General features: G+C 46.9%; 1 protein-coding gene across 10 annotated transcripts; it reads left to right on the plus strand.

Annotated features, from left to right (window-relative positions):
* The first annotated feature begins 3,530 nt into the window (after window positions 1–3,530).
* On the plus strand, window positions 3,531–10,364 carry NME6 (NME/NM23 nucleoside diphosphate kinase 6). 10 transcript variants are annotated; one of them, XM_069562204.1, is made up of 7 exons: window positions 3,815–3,974; window positions 5,459–5,516; window positions 6,333–6,429; window positions 7,790–7,892; window positions 8,845–8,884; window positions 9,284–9,444; window positions 9,818–10,364. In XM_069562204.1, the coding sequence occupies exons 3-7, from the start codon at window positions 6,340–6,342 to the stop codon at window positions 9,982–9,984; spliced, it is 561 nt and encodes a 186-aa protein (XP_069418305.1). In that variant the 5' UTR covers window positions 3,815–3,974; window positions 5,459–5,516; window positions 6,333–6,339; the 3' UTR covers window positions 9,985–10,364. The 10 variants fall into 10 exon arrangements, with proteins under 10 accessions (XP_069418300.1, XP_069418301.1, XP_069418302.1 ...); XM_069562207.1 differs by having other exon boundaries at window positions 3,817–3,921; XM_069562199.1 differs by lacking the exon at window positions 5,459–5,516 and having other exon boundaries at window positions 3,531–3,853.
* Window positions 10,365–15,696: the final 5,332 nt, after the last annotated feature.

A 15,696-nucleotide genomic window follows, 5' to 3' on the forward strand; every position in this document is an offset into this window, starting at 1 on the left:
TTTTTCTCTCCTGCCAGCATTTATAATCTCTTATCTTTTCAATAACAGCTATTCTGAACAGGTGTGACAGAATATCTTATTGTTTTGTTTAATTTCCCTATGATTAGTGATGTACCTGTTGACCATTCATACTTTTTCTTTGAGAAAATGTCTGTTCAGGTCCTCTGTCCATTTTACAATTGGATTGTTTCATTTTCACTAATGAGTTGGGGGAGGAGCTGACTTCACACAGGGTTTCTGTCTTCTCTTCAGCTGGATTGTTAGCTGGTCTGCTAGGGCTTCTCTTGGAGTCCAGATAATTGTGAAAGGGAGACGATGGTAGCAGTGATGGCTAACTTATCTCCTGCTCATGATGGTTATTGTGTTGCTAAGGTTTCTCTTGCTGTGTCCTTGGGCAAGGGCCACCCATCTCGTGTCTGAGAGTTTTGCAACTAAGGACTATTGTCCTCCATCTTGGGAAGGCTGGGATGATGTGCTGAGTGAGGCTGCTGTGTTGGGACATAGAGGTGTGGTCACAGGGACTTTTCATTGCCCGTCTTCTGAGACTTGGAGGTTTGTTCAGGTTTGCTGTTATCCATCATATCCAGTATTTAGGGATGCTTTCCTGGATTGCTAGGATTCCTATTGTCTCATGTTCAGTGTCTAATGGATTAATTTACTGGCATTCAATAACGGTGTCCTCTGACTGTGCACAGTTTGAGCTGCTCTCACTCTGCTTGTCTGTGGCTCATAATTGGGTGAAGTACTGGCTTGTCATTCATGGAGTCAGGGTTGGGAGTTGAGGGTTCCAGAATCAGAGGTTAGAATTTACGGGGTGGGATTTAAGGATTAGAGGTTGGAATTAGGAGATTAGAAGATAAATGTCAGTGGCTCAGAATCTAGAAAGGAAGTCTAGGATGAAAGGGTTACGAGTTTATTAGTTACTGGCTTGGGCTGGTGTTGGAAATTAGTATCAGAAGTATAAAGGTTAGAGTGGTGGTCAGAGATCAAAAGTGTTCAAGTCAAGGGTAAAATATTTGCGTGGTGGTTAGGGACTCCCTGGTGGCTCAGATAGTAAAGTGTCTGTCTACAGTGTGAGAGACCTAGGTTCAATCCCTGGGTTGGGAAGATCCCCTGGAGAAGGAAATGGCAATCCACTCCAGTATATTGCCTGGAAAATCCCATGGACAGAGGAGCCTGGAAGGCTACAGTCCATGGGGTCACAAAGAGTCAGACACGACTGAGCGACTTCACTTCACTTAGGGACTGGGGCGGGGTTAGATGTTAGGACTGCACCATGGGCCTAAGGTTTAGGACCTGAGTGTAAGGATCAAGGGTGAGAGTTACAAGGTGAGCTTCAGAAGAGAAGGAGTCAGGATCAGGAGATCTAGGGTTAGGTGACAAGTCCAAAAGGTTAGATCACTGTCAGTGATAGGGTTGGGGTTTAGAAAGTAGGATTGAGTTAGGGACTAGGGTTGGGATTTGTTATAGTCAGGGAGGCAGGGTGAGGGTAACTCCCTCTTTTTCCTTGCTGTGGGAGAGAGAAGACATCAGGTTCTCAGTCACATAAGCTCCAAATTCCAGGAGAGAACATGTCAAGGTTTCATGCCAACTCTTTCACTGCATATCCCTTTTGACCAGGGCAACACCGGGCCCTGAGATTCAGCAAATCAGCAAGGGAGGAATATGCTGGTCTCCCTCTCCTGCAGGCACTACCCTGTATCTGCAAGTCCTGCTCTTAGTCCCCCTTCATTTGGCTCAGAGAAATCACCTTTCCACCTCGGAAGCATTCTGCACTCTTATTAATTTTGTTCAGTAGATTTCTAGTCATACATACACACACACACACACACACACACAGAGACAAACACACATCCACACATACAGAGAGAAAGGAAGTGATATGGCTGCTAGCTAAACTCTGATCTCTTCTTTAGTAAGGCCAGAAGAAAGTGAAAGTGAAAGAAGTTGCTCAGTCGCTTCCCACTCTTTGGGACCCCATGGACTGTAGCCTATCAGGCTCCTCTGTCCATGGGATTTTCCAGGTGAGAGTGCTGGAGTGGATTGCCATTTCCTTCTCCAGGGGATCTTCCCGACCCAAGAATCGAACCCGGGTCTCCCACATTGCAGGCAGACACTTTACCGTCTGAGCCACCAGGAAAGGGTGGGCGAAAGCAACAAAGATAGGGGCAAATGCTCAGAAGAAACACAGAGAAGGGTAATGGGGAAGAGAATGACGAGAAAGGGTGTTGCTTTAGATAGTATGTCTGGCCAGGCCTCTCTGAGGAGACGACACAAGGCCGAGGAGTAAATCAAGTGAATACTGGGGAGACAAGCTTTCATGCAGTGAGCACCTCCTGTGGAGGCTTTGCCGTGGGAACAGGGGGTGGAATGATAGGAGTGAGGGCAGAGTGGTTTGGAAAGGCACGCAGGTCAGCAAAAGCCAAGTCATGTAGTTCTTTAAGGTCCATGGTGAAAAGTTTGGATTTTTTTTCTTAGTAGAGCAGGAAAACACGGCAGTGATTTAGGCAAAGGAGTGACGTGAATACCTTGTGCATTAAAAAGATGATTCCACGTGTCATGGAGCAGCCACAACTACTGAGCCTGTACTCAGTGGGTCAGTGTACTCAGTGGTTCAGGAGACACGGGTTTGATCCCTGGGTCAGCAACATCCCCTGAAGAATGAAATGGCAATCTACTCCAGTATTTTTGCCTGGGAAATCCCATAGACATAGAACCCTGGCAGGCTACAGCCCATGTAGTCGCCAGGAGCTGGATACGACTTAGTGACTAAACAACAACAACAATTTAAATATGCTGGATGAAAAAGAAAAACACCTCAAAAAAGACTTAGGGGCTGCCACTACTACTGTACATTAACACTGCAAGAAGGCAGTTTGTTCTTAAACACCACTATCTAGAGACAAGACTAGACAAAGGTAGATGTCCTTCTGCATAGAATGAACATAAGTCATAATTAACCTCTTGGGACTTCCCTGGTGGCGCAGTGGATGAGAGCCTGCCTGCCAATGCAGGAGACATGGGTTCAATCCCTGGCCCAGGAGGATTCCACATGCCACGGAGCAGCCACAATTACTGAGCCTGTACTGAGTTGAAGAGCCACAACTACTGAGCCTCCTTGCCTAGAGCCTGTGCTCTGCAACAAGAGATCCCACTGCAATAAGAAGCCCGCACACCGCAACCAAGAGTAGCCCTTGCTTGCTACAACTAGAGAAAGCCTGCACAAAGCAAAAATAATAAAGAAGACAAACACAAAATTAGCCTCATAATGGGTGATTCACTCAACTGAGTTCAGACTCATACCTGGTGTAGAATTACTTCAGTCCCACCAAAACCGAATCAAGACACAAGTTCTTTGAACCCCGCGTCCCTCCGAAAGACAAATACTGGGCACCAACGAAGTGCCAGGCACTACCCTAGACCAAAAATAGAGCGAGTCGGGCAAAGCCCACTCCGGCTGCCCCACTGGCGGCCCCGCTCACTGGCTGCCACCCTGAAACGCCCATCCTGTCCTCTCCGAGGTCCTGTCTGAGTCACATCCCGTCGCGATGCCACCGGCCTGGTCCGCTCTCCCACCTGAGGGCGGCCGAGCACAGCCCATCTCCCGTCCAAGACGGCTACGTCACTTCTTCCCTCCGGTGCAAGCGCCGGAAAGACATCAGGGTCACGGGGAGGCGGGCCCTCCTGCTGCACGACATCCCGGATTGGCTGGCACAGCACCTCACCCCCGCCCGGGCCGCACAGCAAGGACCCTGAAGAGGGCTGCCCGGGCGAATGCCTAAAGGACCCCGCTTGGACCGAAAGGCTAGCTATCGCAGTGCCTGGTGGCCGGGTCCCGCGGCGGGAGGACCAGGTGACTCGTATCCGAACTCCACCTGCGGCTCCCAAATAGCCCAGAATCTGGAGTGGGTTTAGGCCTCGGTACAAGGGGCCGAAACCGCAGGGCTGCAGGCCTGGAGAACTGGAAGAGCAGGGTGGGGAAGAGGGTGGTGTCTAGAACTGAGGCTGTGAGCTTGGGGGACTGGAGGGTGGGGCTTTAGGTTTCGGAGGCAGAAAGCCGAGGTGATGATGAGCTTGGGAGGGCGCAGAGCGTGGCTGGCACCCTCCAGGAAGCGGAGAAATAGGAGCCTCTGTAGTGGAGGCAAATGCCCAGGGAACTTCCAAAACTTACAAGTGTCTTAAAGGAGCGACTTTTATGTTGAGCAAGTTTCCCGACTTGTTCCTCTTTGTTGTAAACCAGTATCCAAGACAAGCGTGACTTGGCTGGCATTAGAAAAGGAGCTATGCCCTCCCCTGGATAGCCTCTAGCATTCTGGCCTTGGAATAGGTGAATCACTCATTCACTGATTGATTCAACAAATACGGTTGAGAGCCATGTGTGTGCTAGGCGCTCTGCAGTACAGAGGATACCGAGGCAAAACAGGTCTGTGCTTTCATAGAGCTGACCTTCTAGTGGGGAAGAGATAAGTGAAGAAGACGTGTAGGAGCCATGAGAGTGGGGAAGTGAACTAAGATCTAGTGGGTGAGTAGGAGGTAACCAGCGGGAACGCATTCTGGACTCTGAAAACTCTGGCTGTCAGGCCAGAAAGTCTTGGAGCTGCAAGGCCCATGAGGCTAGAGCAAAAGCAAGTTAAGGTGTATGGAGTTCTAGATGAGGGATCAGATCTCGCAAAGCCTAGTAGGACATGATAAGGCTTTCAGGTTTTATTATAAAAGCAGGGCACACTTTGGAGGGTTAAGGAGGGAAATGAAATGATCAGATTTGCAGTTTTAGTTCAATGGCTATTGTGTGGAGAACAGATTGTAGAGGGAGCAAGAGTAGAAACTGGAAGATCATTAAAGAGGCTGTTGCATAAGTTCAGGGAGGGTTGATGATGTTTTGAACTGGGGTGGTGGCAGCTGAGAAGGAGAGAACTGTATGGATTGGAAGGACACTGGTGAGGCAAAATTGCCAGAACTTAGTGATATCGTGGATATGGAGGATGAGGAAGGTGAGGTGGCCAGGATATCTCTCCCTAAAAATATGACAAGATTCTGCTCACTTTTGGGTTACTCACCACCTGGGATGTTAGGGAAACTAGATTGGCTGATCTTGTACTGGTTAGGCTGCGGTTAGCTTTGTGGATCAACTGGAGCATCAGCCTGAATGCTGTAGAAAGGGCATGACTTTCTAGACCTTGGCAGTGTTTCTGTTTGGGCCAGACCCTAGCACTGCCTTTAATGTGCCACTTTCGGGCTAAGAGAAATAACGTGGTTGTCCAGACTCTGTCTCTGTGTGTGTTCATGGAAGCCTTCTCTATTTGCTGGCAGATTTAGAGGTGCCACCCAGATAATCTTTGAGAACTACTCCTTAGACCTGCATAGATGATCAATTTCTTACATGTAAATAGAATTTCAAAGTTGGAAGAGATCTCAAGTTTTCTTAGTCCAGTTTAAAATACTTTTATGTTTTTTATAGCATTTCCACGATTATTTATTGAGCTCATACACCATGATTAGACTGTAGATATACAAAGGTAAATAGAATAAGACTATATAGGTTCATTTAGTCAATAGAATTGATTAAGCGTCTTTGTGCCAGGCATTTCAGCTACAGAATGAGTACAACTTGTCTTTGACCTTTGAGTTGCATGTCTGCAAGCCTCGCCATGGTGAAGGACAGGGAAGCCTGGCTTGCTGCAGTCCATGGGGTCACAAAGAGTCAGACACAACTTAACAACTGAACAGCAAGCCTTGCCATTGAGGACAGCAAGTGTATTAAAGGGTTTGATTTGGCCAGGGTAGATCCTGACTTATCTGGAACATTAGAATTGAAATCGTATGTATCCAGCAGACATAGGCAGTGGCGGTGGGGAGAGGTGGGGGAGGTGAGAGGGGGTGGTATCCTGGCAACATCCCAATTCCTGTCCATCCAGTCTTGCAATTCTAGAATTGATGGGAGAGCCCTGTGTGACCCTACCCTTGTGGCTAGAGTCTATAGGAGTGTAAATTGTAAATCCTCTGTAAAGCACAAAAGATAGAAAGCGAAGGGAGTACTGGCAGAGACAGGTAATGTTTAAACTTGAACTTCTCATGAACGGGTCACTCCTTTGCAGGGTTACAGTTGCATTAGCAAGATTATGTCCCCTAGTGGGTAAATTGAAGGCCCTGTACTATTCCTTTCCCTCGATCCCATGACCCCAGTGGGCATTTAAATACTAAGTAACTGTCATGTGCTTTATTGACCTTTGAGAAGTGAGAGCCCTGGTTGACTTGCAAGACTGCCAGGTTCCAGAGTAAGAAGGGTGTGGACTGCAACACTGATGTGTCTCTAATTGACTCTCTGATGGCAGGAGGGAGATGACCTCAATCTTGCGGAGCCCGCAGGCTCTCCAACTCACTCTGGCCCTAATCAAGCCTGATGCAGTTGCTCACCCCCTGATTCTGGAGGTAAGAACATGTCCTAAGCGTCTACTGTATGCCCTGGGCATTGCTTCTGTTTCAGGTGCCACCGGGCCATTTGTGAAGACTGACAACACAGTCCTGTGCTAGATGGTGTGGAGGCAAAGCTAGACGTCGTGGACACTGACCCCAAGGAGACTAAAAATCTGTTGGAGAACTGAGGCAGATAAAAAATATAAGAGGGACTTCTCTGGTAGTCCAGTGGTTAAGAATCCACCTTGTAATGCAGGGAACATAGGTTTGATCCCTGATCAGAGAACTAAGATCCCACTAAGATTGGGGCTAAGAGGGGGCAACTAAGCCCACTTGCCACGACTACTGAAGGCCATGGGCCACAACGAATGATTCTGCATGAAGCAATGAAGATCCTGTGCTTAGTCACTCAGTCATGTCTGACTCTTTGCAGCCCCATGGACTGTAGCCCCCCAGGCTCCTCTGTCCATGGGATTCTTCAGACAAGAATACTGGAATGGGTTTCTATGCACTCATCCAGGGGATCTTCCCAACCGAGGAATGGAATCCAGGTCTCCCGCCTTGCAGGCAGATTCTTTAAACCCATGCAGCCAAAGAAACAAATAAAATATTTTTTTAAATAATTAAAGGCTCTAATACAGTAAGAAGAACCAAATCTCAAGACAGTGTATGTATACTAGTTGTCTATTGCATATGCGCTCAGTCGTGTCCGGCTCTTTGCAACTCCATGGATTATGGCGTGCCAGGCTCCTCTGTCCATGGAATTTTCGAGGCAAGAATACTGGAGCGGGTTGCCGTTTCGTCCTCCAGGGGATCTTCCTGACCCAGGGATCAAACCCTCGTCTCCTGTGTCTCCTGCATTGCAGGCAAATTCTGCACCACTGCGCCACCTGGGAAACCCTAGTTCTCTATTGCTGCCTAATAAATTACCACACACTTAGCAGCTTAAAACAGCCTTCAGTACCTCACAGTTCTAGAATGTAGAGGTCCAGTAGGTTTGGCTAAGGGCTAGGTTCTCTCCTTAGGGTTTCACAAAGCTGAAGTCCGGGTATCAACTGACTGGGCCCTTATCTCCAGGGTGTGGGGAAGAATCCATTTTGAAGCCATTCAGAATGGCAGAATTTGATTTCTGTGTCTATAGGACTGAGGTCCCCATGTCCTTGCTGGCCTTCAGGTGGGGACTACCATTTTTAGCGACTGCTCACATTCCTCGTTACGTGACTCACTCTCATCTTCAAGATAGTAACAGGGTGTCTCTTTTCTTCAAGTTTTAGGCTCTAAAGGGTCCCCAGGGTTCTCTTGGCTAGCCTGGGTCTCCTGTTCACTCAGATGCTCCCTTTCACTGACTTTTATCTTTGGGGTGCTGTTTATCCAGGCTGTTCATCAGCAGATTCTGAGCAACAAGTTCCTTATTGTGCGAATGAGAGAACTTCTGTGGAAAAAGGAAGACTGCCAGAAATTTTACCGAGAGCATGAAGGTAGGAGCCAACAGTCCTCTGAGTGGGAGGCTTCTCTATCCCTAGAAAGATTTTACATGGACACCCAAGGCAGGTTCTCATTGACGTCAGTTCAGTTGCTCAGTGTGTCTGACTCTTTGTGACCCCGTGGACTGCAGCACGCAGGCTTCCCTGTCTATCACCAACTCCCAGAGCTTGCTCAAACTCATGTCCATCGAGTGGGTGATGCCATCCAACCGTCTCATCCTCTGTCGTCCCCTTCTCCTCCTGCCTTCAGTCCTGGCATCAGGGTCTTTTCCAATGAGTCAGTTCTTTGCATCACGTGGCCAAAGTGTTGGAGTTTCAGCATCAGTCCTTCCAATGAATATTCAGGACTGATTTCCTTTAGGTTGGTCTAGTCTGATCTCCTTGCAGTCCAAGGGAATCTCAGGAGTCTTCTCCCAACACCACAGTTCAAAAGCATCCATTCTTTGGTGCTCAGCTTTCTTTATAGTCCAACTCTCACATCCATACATGACTACTGTACTTACCAACTGTAAAATTCAGCCAGTCTTCTAGAGAGTGGATTGATAACAAACTTTTCATGTTTATCAATGTTTTTAAAATATTTTCTAGGAGGGTCCTACCTCATGGTACCAACAAGAAATTTAGTTTTATATCCTGATAATATCACTAGTTAACAAAAAACTCTGTCAAGTACTGTCCAAAGGCTCATGATTTCATTTAATTTCCCAGCAACCCCATGAGTTAGGTATTATGTCCCCAGCACACAGATAAGGAAACTAAGTTAGAGGATTTATTGATTTACCTAAAACTACACAGGTGCTAAGTTGGAGAGCCTGGATTCAGACCCAGGTAAGTCAGACTCCCTGTTCCTTTCTCTAAAACAGGGATTACTGCCTCCTCTAGGGAGGCAGGAGTATAAAAAGTTGTCTTGGCACCGTGTCCTAATGGAGGTCTTCTCTCCTTGCAGGGCGTTTTTTCTATCAGCGGCTGGTGGAGTTCATGGCCAGGTATTTCTCACTTTGGTTCCAACATCTTCATCCACTGAGACTTATATCCCCTGCTCCCCTAAGTAGATTTGTTAATTTTATTTGCCACTCTTTAAAGTTGAAAGCAGGGTCGAGGGTCTGAAGAAACGTGGGCTCGGGCCAACACTGACCCTGTGGCCACCTGTTTTGAGGTGCTTAGTGATCCAGGGGCTGTAGAAGAGTGTTGTTGAATGCTTCCTAACAACTCTGCTGTCTCGGTGGCCTTCTTCATCAGCGGCCTTCTATCACCTCTTTGAAGTAGTACTCAGCTAGAAAGGCAAGGAGACTCTCAGGATGTCCAGTGTGCCTTTGGGCCCTGCTCACAGTGTGCCCTCCTGAAGCCAGAGCCAGATTGCTAACACGTGCTCCCTTGGTTCACAGTGGGCCGATCCGAGCCTACATCCTCGCCCACAAGGACGCCATCCAGCTCTGGAGGACCGTGATGGGCCCCACCAGAGTGTTTCGAGCTCGCCACGTGGCCCCAGAGTCAATTCGTGGGAGTTTCGGCCTCACCGACACCCGTAACACGACCCACGGCTCAGGTGAGGCTGCCTCCTGTGTCCACAGTATTAATAAGGGAATTTGGTTCAAGGATGGTGGGCAGGCTGGATGGTGGGGTTGAAAGGCAGGTCCCCCAGTGAGCTTTCCTCCCAGTTGGCCCTTTGTGGTGACCTCGCCAGATGTGGCCCAGGACTTAGGGGTGGGAGAAGTACAGGCTCTGGTTTCTGAACCCAGTTACTGTGTTCTTGCCTGGAGAATCCCAGGGACGGGGGAGCCTGGTGGGCCACCGTCTATGGGGTCACACAGAGTTGGACACGACTGAAGCAACTTAGCAGCAGCAGCAGCATGGCTGCTTCTTGCCTCTACCCTGCTCTCCCTATGAGAATCCCTTCTCTTTTTTTCCTCCCCTTACAGACTCTGTGGTTTCAGCCAGTAGAGAGATTGCAGCCTTCTTCCCGGATTTCAGTGAACAGCACTGGTACGAGAAAGAGGAGCCCCAGTTGCGCTGTGGCCCTGTGCACTACAGTCCCGAGGGTGGTGTCCACTTTGCTGCTCCAGCAGGAGGCCTGGGGCCAGCCTGACACAGGCCTGTCAGTTTGTGAAGACTGGTGGCATTGCCCAACCATCTCTCACGGACCTCTGGTCCCAGAGCATTCTTCTAGGACCAGGGAGGCCTGGAGCTCCTTGCGCCATCTCTGCTGGGCACCACCACCTGCGAGAGGGCCTAAGCTCCTCACTGCCACCTCTTCTAGAATCTCAGTATCTACCTCTTCTCTTTAATACTCGTGGGTGGTTCACAGGAATGATGGCCCCTCTTTTTTCTGAGAACTGTTAATCATTTTCAAGGAGAAGCTTGCCCAGCTGACTTGCCTGAAAAATGCAGTGACTCTGTATTAGCCACATTTGGTCTGTTTTCCTTAATAAAAGTCAGTATGCTACTGAATAAAGGCTGCTCAAAGCACTGCTCAAGGTGCTCTCTCTCTCCTTAACTGGAGTAATTAAACCTGTGCTAAGTCAAGTTTCTGGTCTATGCTAAGTGAAGAGAGAATTGTGTCAAAATCTCCCAGGAGGTTCACGCAGTGTGCAGCTTATGTAGAGCACGAAGGCCCCTGGCATAGGCCTGCATCCTGGAAGAAAGGACACCTTTGGTTTGAGCAAAAGTATGTCTGCCCAGTAACGGCATATTGTTATGACTTTTTTTTTGTTTTTTCTGATTTGCACAGAGCCACTAAAGGTAGCCATGTCTCTGCTTGTAGCTGAGGATGACAGTTACCTACTACTATGACAAACCACCTCAAGATTTCATGGCTTAAAACATGACTGAACTGATTTATATGTCTGTGGATCGGCTGGGTGATTCTGCTGCGCTCACCTGGACGCACATGGCTGCGTTCAGCATTTGGGTCCAGCGTGGTGTTTCCTCCTGAGCTGCTGCTTTGCATGGTTATTTAAGGGTTCCAAGAAAGCAGGCCTCCATTCATGAGCTTATCAAGCTTCTGCTAGAGTCATGTTTGCTGATACCCCACTGACAAAGGCAAGTCACATGGCCAAGCCCAGAGTCCATATGGGAAGCAACCACACAAGGCACAGATGCAGGGAGGTGTGAATCACGAGGGAGCATTATCCTGACAGTCTACAAACTGAAAGTGAGATGGCTTGAATTTATATAGAGAACTTATGAAAACAAATATTTGCACAAGCCAAGAAAAGAGAGAAATAGCCAGAGAAGGAAGGCAGAAGCCTTGCCCACATACTTGCATTCATCAGGCTGCTCTCCTGAGTGTGTCGTCTGGTGTGTGTGGACGATTGTCTTCTGACTAGGACCCCACCTACACTCCCTGTGAACAAAAGGCTTCTCACCTGAATGTGTCCTGAGGTGTGATTTCACCCTAAAGTCTTGACCACAGTTCCTGCACACGTAAGGTTTATGCCCTCTGTGAATCCTCTGGTGCTTAGTGAGGTCTGATTTTTCACTAATACCTCACCCACACAAAGGGCTTCTCCGTTATGTGTGTCCTCTGATGCAGTGTGACTTGAGGCTAAAAGCACACAGAAACCTTATCCCCTGAGTGTGTACTCTGGTGGTTTTAAGGGGTGACATCCAAAAAGCCTGGCCTACTCTCCCTATGTATTTAAAGCTTTTCCCCGTGTGTCGTCCGATGTCTGATGAATGTGACTTTGGACGAAAGCTTCACCCACACTCTGCACACAGAAGATGTTCCCTCCCCACGACTGCCTGCATCTGAAGAGGTTTGACTTCTGGCTAAAGCCAGTAGAGTGTGGACTCTACAAATCAGATTTCTCCAGATCCTGAGATTTCTACCCTCTCTGGAACATTGTCAGTTTCCCCAGAGCTTACCCTCTGCGTTAGACTGAGCTGCACCTTCAACACTTAGTTGCCTCCCTGAGAGTTTACTGGTGGTCCCTGGGGTGGACTAGAGAAAACCACTGAAGTCCTGCTGTCATTGGAACTTTAAAACAAAGGGGTAGAGACCCTCACTCTTTGATGTCTGCTTTGCCCACCACCACCCCTCCCCATATTGGTTTTTATCAGAATGTTGTTGCTGCTACTGCTGCTGCTCAACTGAGCAAGGATCTCCTGATTGGTGTTGATTTCCTGCATATGAATCTGGAAATAGGATGACTGCAGACATCACGCTGGCTGAGAATCTGCTGACTGCCAGAGGATAGAGAGGCCAGGGATGGATTTGTGGCTTTGAATCTGAAAAGAGTTTTCAGTCAAAGTAGTCACAGGAAGGGTTAGCTAGGCTTTTCCTCCTTGTCATAATATCTTATAGTCCATTCATCATTCACAACCATTAATGTCTGTCTCTCCAAGGCAAGATTCACCAGACCTATATTTCCTTCAAGGAGATCCAATCAGTCCATTATGAAGGAGATCAACCCTGGGATTTCTTTGGAAGGAATGATGCTAAAGCTGAAACTCCAGTACTTCGGATACCTCATGCGAAGAGCTGACTCATTGGAAAAGACTCTGATGCTGGGAGGGATTAGGGGCAGGAGGAGAAGGGGATGACCCAGGATGAGATGACTGGATGGCATCACGGACTCGATGGACATGAGTGTGAGTGAACTCCAGGAGATGGTGATGGACAGGGAGGCCTGGCGTGCTGCAATTCATGGGGTCGCAAAGAGTCAGACACGACTGAGTGACTGAACTGAACTGATATTTCCTTCAACCCCTTTTGACTTTTTATTTGGGAATAATTTCAAACATACAGAAAAGTTGCAAGAATAAGGACAGTACACAGAACAGCTCTGTAACCTTTTCCCAAACTACTTATTGCTAAAATTTGTGTTATATATGTGTGTGTGTACACGTATATATACATACATTTTTTTCTTTGAATCAATGCATACAGTCATGCTCTTTACCTAAAAATACTCCATTGTGTGTCTGACAAAAGTAGGGATATTCTTTTTCATAACCACAATACAGTTATCAACTCCGGTAAATTTAACATTTATATAATACTTTAACAACTATCAGATCCTCCTTCAATGCAGGAGACCCTGGTTCAATTCCTGAGTCAGGAAGATCCCCTGGAGAAGGGATAGGCTAACCACTCCAGTATTCCCTTGTGGTTCAGCTGGTAAAGAATCCACCTGCCATGTGGGAGACCTGGGTTCGATCCCTGGGTTGGGAAGATGCCCTGGAGAAGGGAAAGGCTGCCCACTCCAGGCCACCCATTCTGGCCTAGAGAAATCCATGGACTATATAGTCTATGGGGTTGCAAAGAGTTGGACACGACTGAGCAACTTTCACTTTAACTTAATGACTATCATATGTATTCCAGTTGTCAGCTGATCCAATAATATCCTTTATAGCATTTTCCCTACAGTACAGGATTGTCTACAATCATATTATAATTAGTTATGTTTCCTTAGTTTCCATTAGTGTCTCTTCCATGAGAATGGCATTTCTGAAGAGCAGAGTTCTTTTTTTAGAGAATCTTTCCCATGTTTAGAGTATGTATAGAACGTTCCTGACATTTTCTTGTGATTAGGTTCAGATTATGTACCACAGTCAATTTGGTTTTTTTTTTTTTTAGATTTATTTATTTTATTTTTAGGCTATGGTGGGTCTTTGTTGCTGCTTTTGTTGCTGAACACAGGCTTTCTCTAGTGGTCGCAAGCAGGGGCTACTCTTCATTGCAGCATGGCAGGCTTCTCATTGTGGCGGCTTCTCGTTGCAGAGCATGGCCTCTAGACATGCAGGCTTCGGCAGTTGCAATGCATGGCTCAGAAGTTGCAGCTTGCGGGCTCTAGTACACAGGCTCAGTAGTTGTGACACACAGGCTTGGCTGCTCTGTGACATGTGGGATCTTCCTGGACCCGGGATTGAACCATTGTCCCTTGTATCCCAAGGTGGATTCTTAATCACTAGACCACCCTTTAGTCAATTTTTACTTATTACATCTTTTATTTGAATCAAGCAAAAAAAAAAAAAAATACCCACAGTAGAACCTATTATTCTATATATTATCCCAGTAAGGAATCTTCCAAGTAAACATCAGAGGCATCATCAGCTTTGTAAGAATCTGCACTTAAACTAAAATTATCTTCTAGGCTGTAACCAGTTACACTGACACATAAGCTACAACGATTTGTTTCCAACAAGAGAGAACAATCATGACGAATATGAGAACGTTGTTTCTGACTTTTCTATGAAAAGAAAGAGTAGATTGACAGAGGAGTCACTCAGTCTGGATGTCCCTAATACAGAAGACAGTGGAGAATAGTGGCTAACCAGAGCACATGTGAAACCATTTGAATTTCCCCATTCATTATCTATCCAACTCTCTCAGGACAGAATGAAGGATGCTAAGACATGTTGCTCTAGAGGGTCTACTGAGCCCAATCAAGTCAGGGCCCGCACTGATCCGAAGGAAGTACTCTCTGGAGCCATGAGAGTTCTGTCTGGGATCACCGAATAGAGGAACAGGTTGGGAACAGGTGGTGAAAGCTAATTCCGATCTCTTCCTTCTTTATTGCACATTTCTAAGAAATAGAACTGTTCATTTTATTAAAGCATGTATATGTATCCAGGACTTCCCTGGTGGTCCAGTGGTAAGGAATCCACTTGGCAATGCAGGGGGCACAGGTCTGATCCTTGGTGGGAAGATTCCACGTGCTGTGAGGCAACTACGCTCATGTGCCACAACCCCTGAGCCTGTGCTCTAGAGCTTGGGAGCTACAATTACTGAAACCCTAACCCTAACCTGCGTACCTGTGCTCCACAATAAGAGAAGCCACCTTGATGAGAAGTCTGTGCAGCGCAACTAGAGAGTAGCCCCTGCTCACTGCAACTAGGGAAAGCCCAGGCAGCAGTGAAGACCTAGTGCAACCGAAAGCAAATGAATATATATGTATCCATAATGTTCAGAGTAAAAGCCAAGCCCTGAGAGGGGCCCACTAGGTTCTACATTCTTCCATAACCTATCGGCTTTCTGACTCCATCTGTACTCTACCCTTTGTTCACTCCAGTCTGAGCTGCACTGATTTCTGTCCTGCTGCTGTGCACTGACTGGTTCCTATGTCTGGAACACCCTTCTCCCAGATATACTATTGGTACATCCCAAGAACACAGAACTGGACTTAACATTTAATAGTTAGTGAATACTTTTGAGTGAATGGATGATAGGAGCAGAGTTAATTAAGAAAGAACTTGAAAGGTTAGACAGAAGATAGACACATGTTCTGTTCTCAACACTGTTAGAATCAAAGGCTCCTTCTCAGAGTCTATGTTTTGTACCATCTCATTTACTGTCTTGAAATGAGATTCATATTGAATAAAATGTCCCCATACACAGAATTTTTAAAAAATAGTGCCCTAACCCAAAATATAAAAGAGAAATAAAGGAAAGTAATTCACAATAAAAATACTATGCTTTTCAATATGAATTTATTGGAAGGACTACATTAGGGGACACAGTGAAATAATCAGATGCTTATAGCTGTAGGCATGTCACGGTTACAAATGGAGAGAGACATGGATGTGCCTTATTGATGTATACATTCTACTGATGACAGACACAGGTGTGCCATACGGGTGGTAACTAAATACTACAGCCAGCAATGCCATTGATGATGTAATGTTTTCTTTTTTTTTTCCCAGCTATGCCAAGCAGTGTGCGAGATCTTAGTTCCCAACCAGAAAGTGAGTAAAGGCCATGGCAGTAAAAGCGCCGAGCCCTAAGCACTGGACCACCATGGAACTGCCATGCCTTTCATACTGATGAATACTTCGTGATAAAGCTCAGAACTATTTT

Source organism: Ovis canadensis, chromosome 19, assembly GCF_042477335.2.
Source record: "Ovis canadensis isolate MfBH-ARS-UI-01 breed Bighorn chromosome 19, ARS-UI_OviCan_v2, whole genome shotgun sequence".
NCBI lineage: Eukaryota > Metazoa > Chordata > Mammalia > Artiodactyla > Bovidae > Ovis > Ovis canadensis.

Coding starts and splice junctions, on each gene's coding strand:
- NME6 (XM_069562199.1), top strand. CDS start 6,340: ATGACCTCAATCTTGCGGAGCCCGCAGGCTCTCCAACTCACTCTGGCC. Junction 6,430..7,789: donor CTCACCCCCTGATTCTGGAG/GTAAGAACATGT, acceptor CTGTTTATCCAG/GCTGTTCATCAGCAGATTCT. Junction 7,893..8,844: donor ATTTTACCGAGAGCATGAAG/GTAGGAGCCAAC, acceptor CTCTCCTTGCAG/GGCGTTTTTTCTATCAGCGG.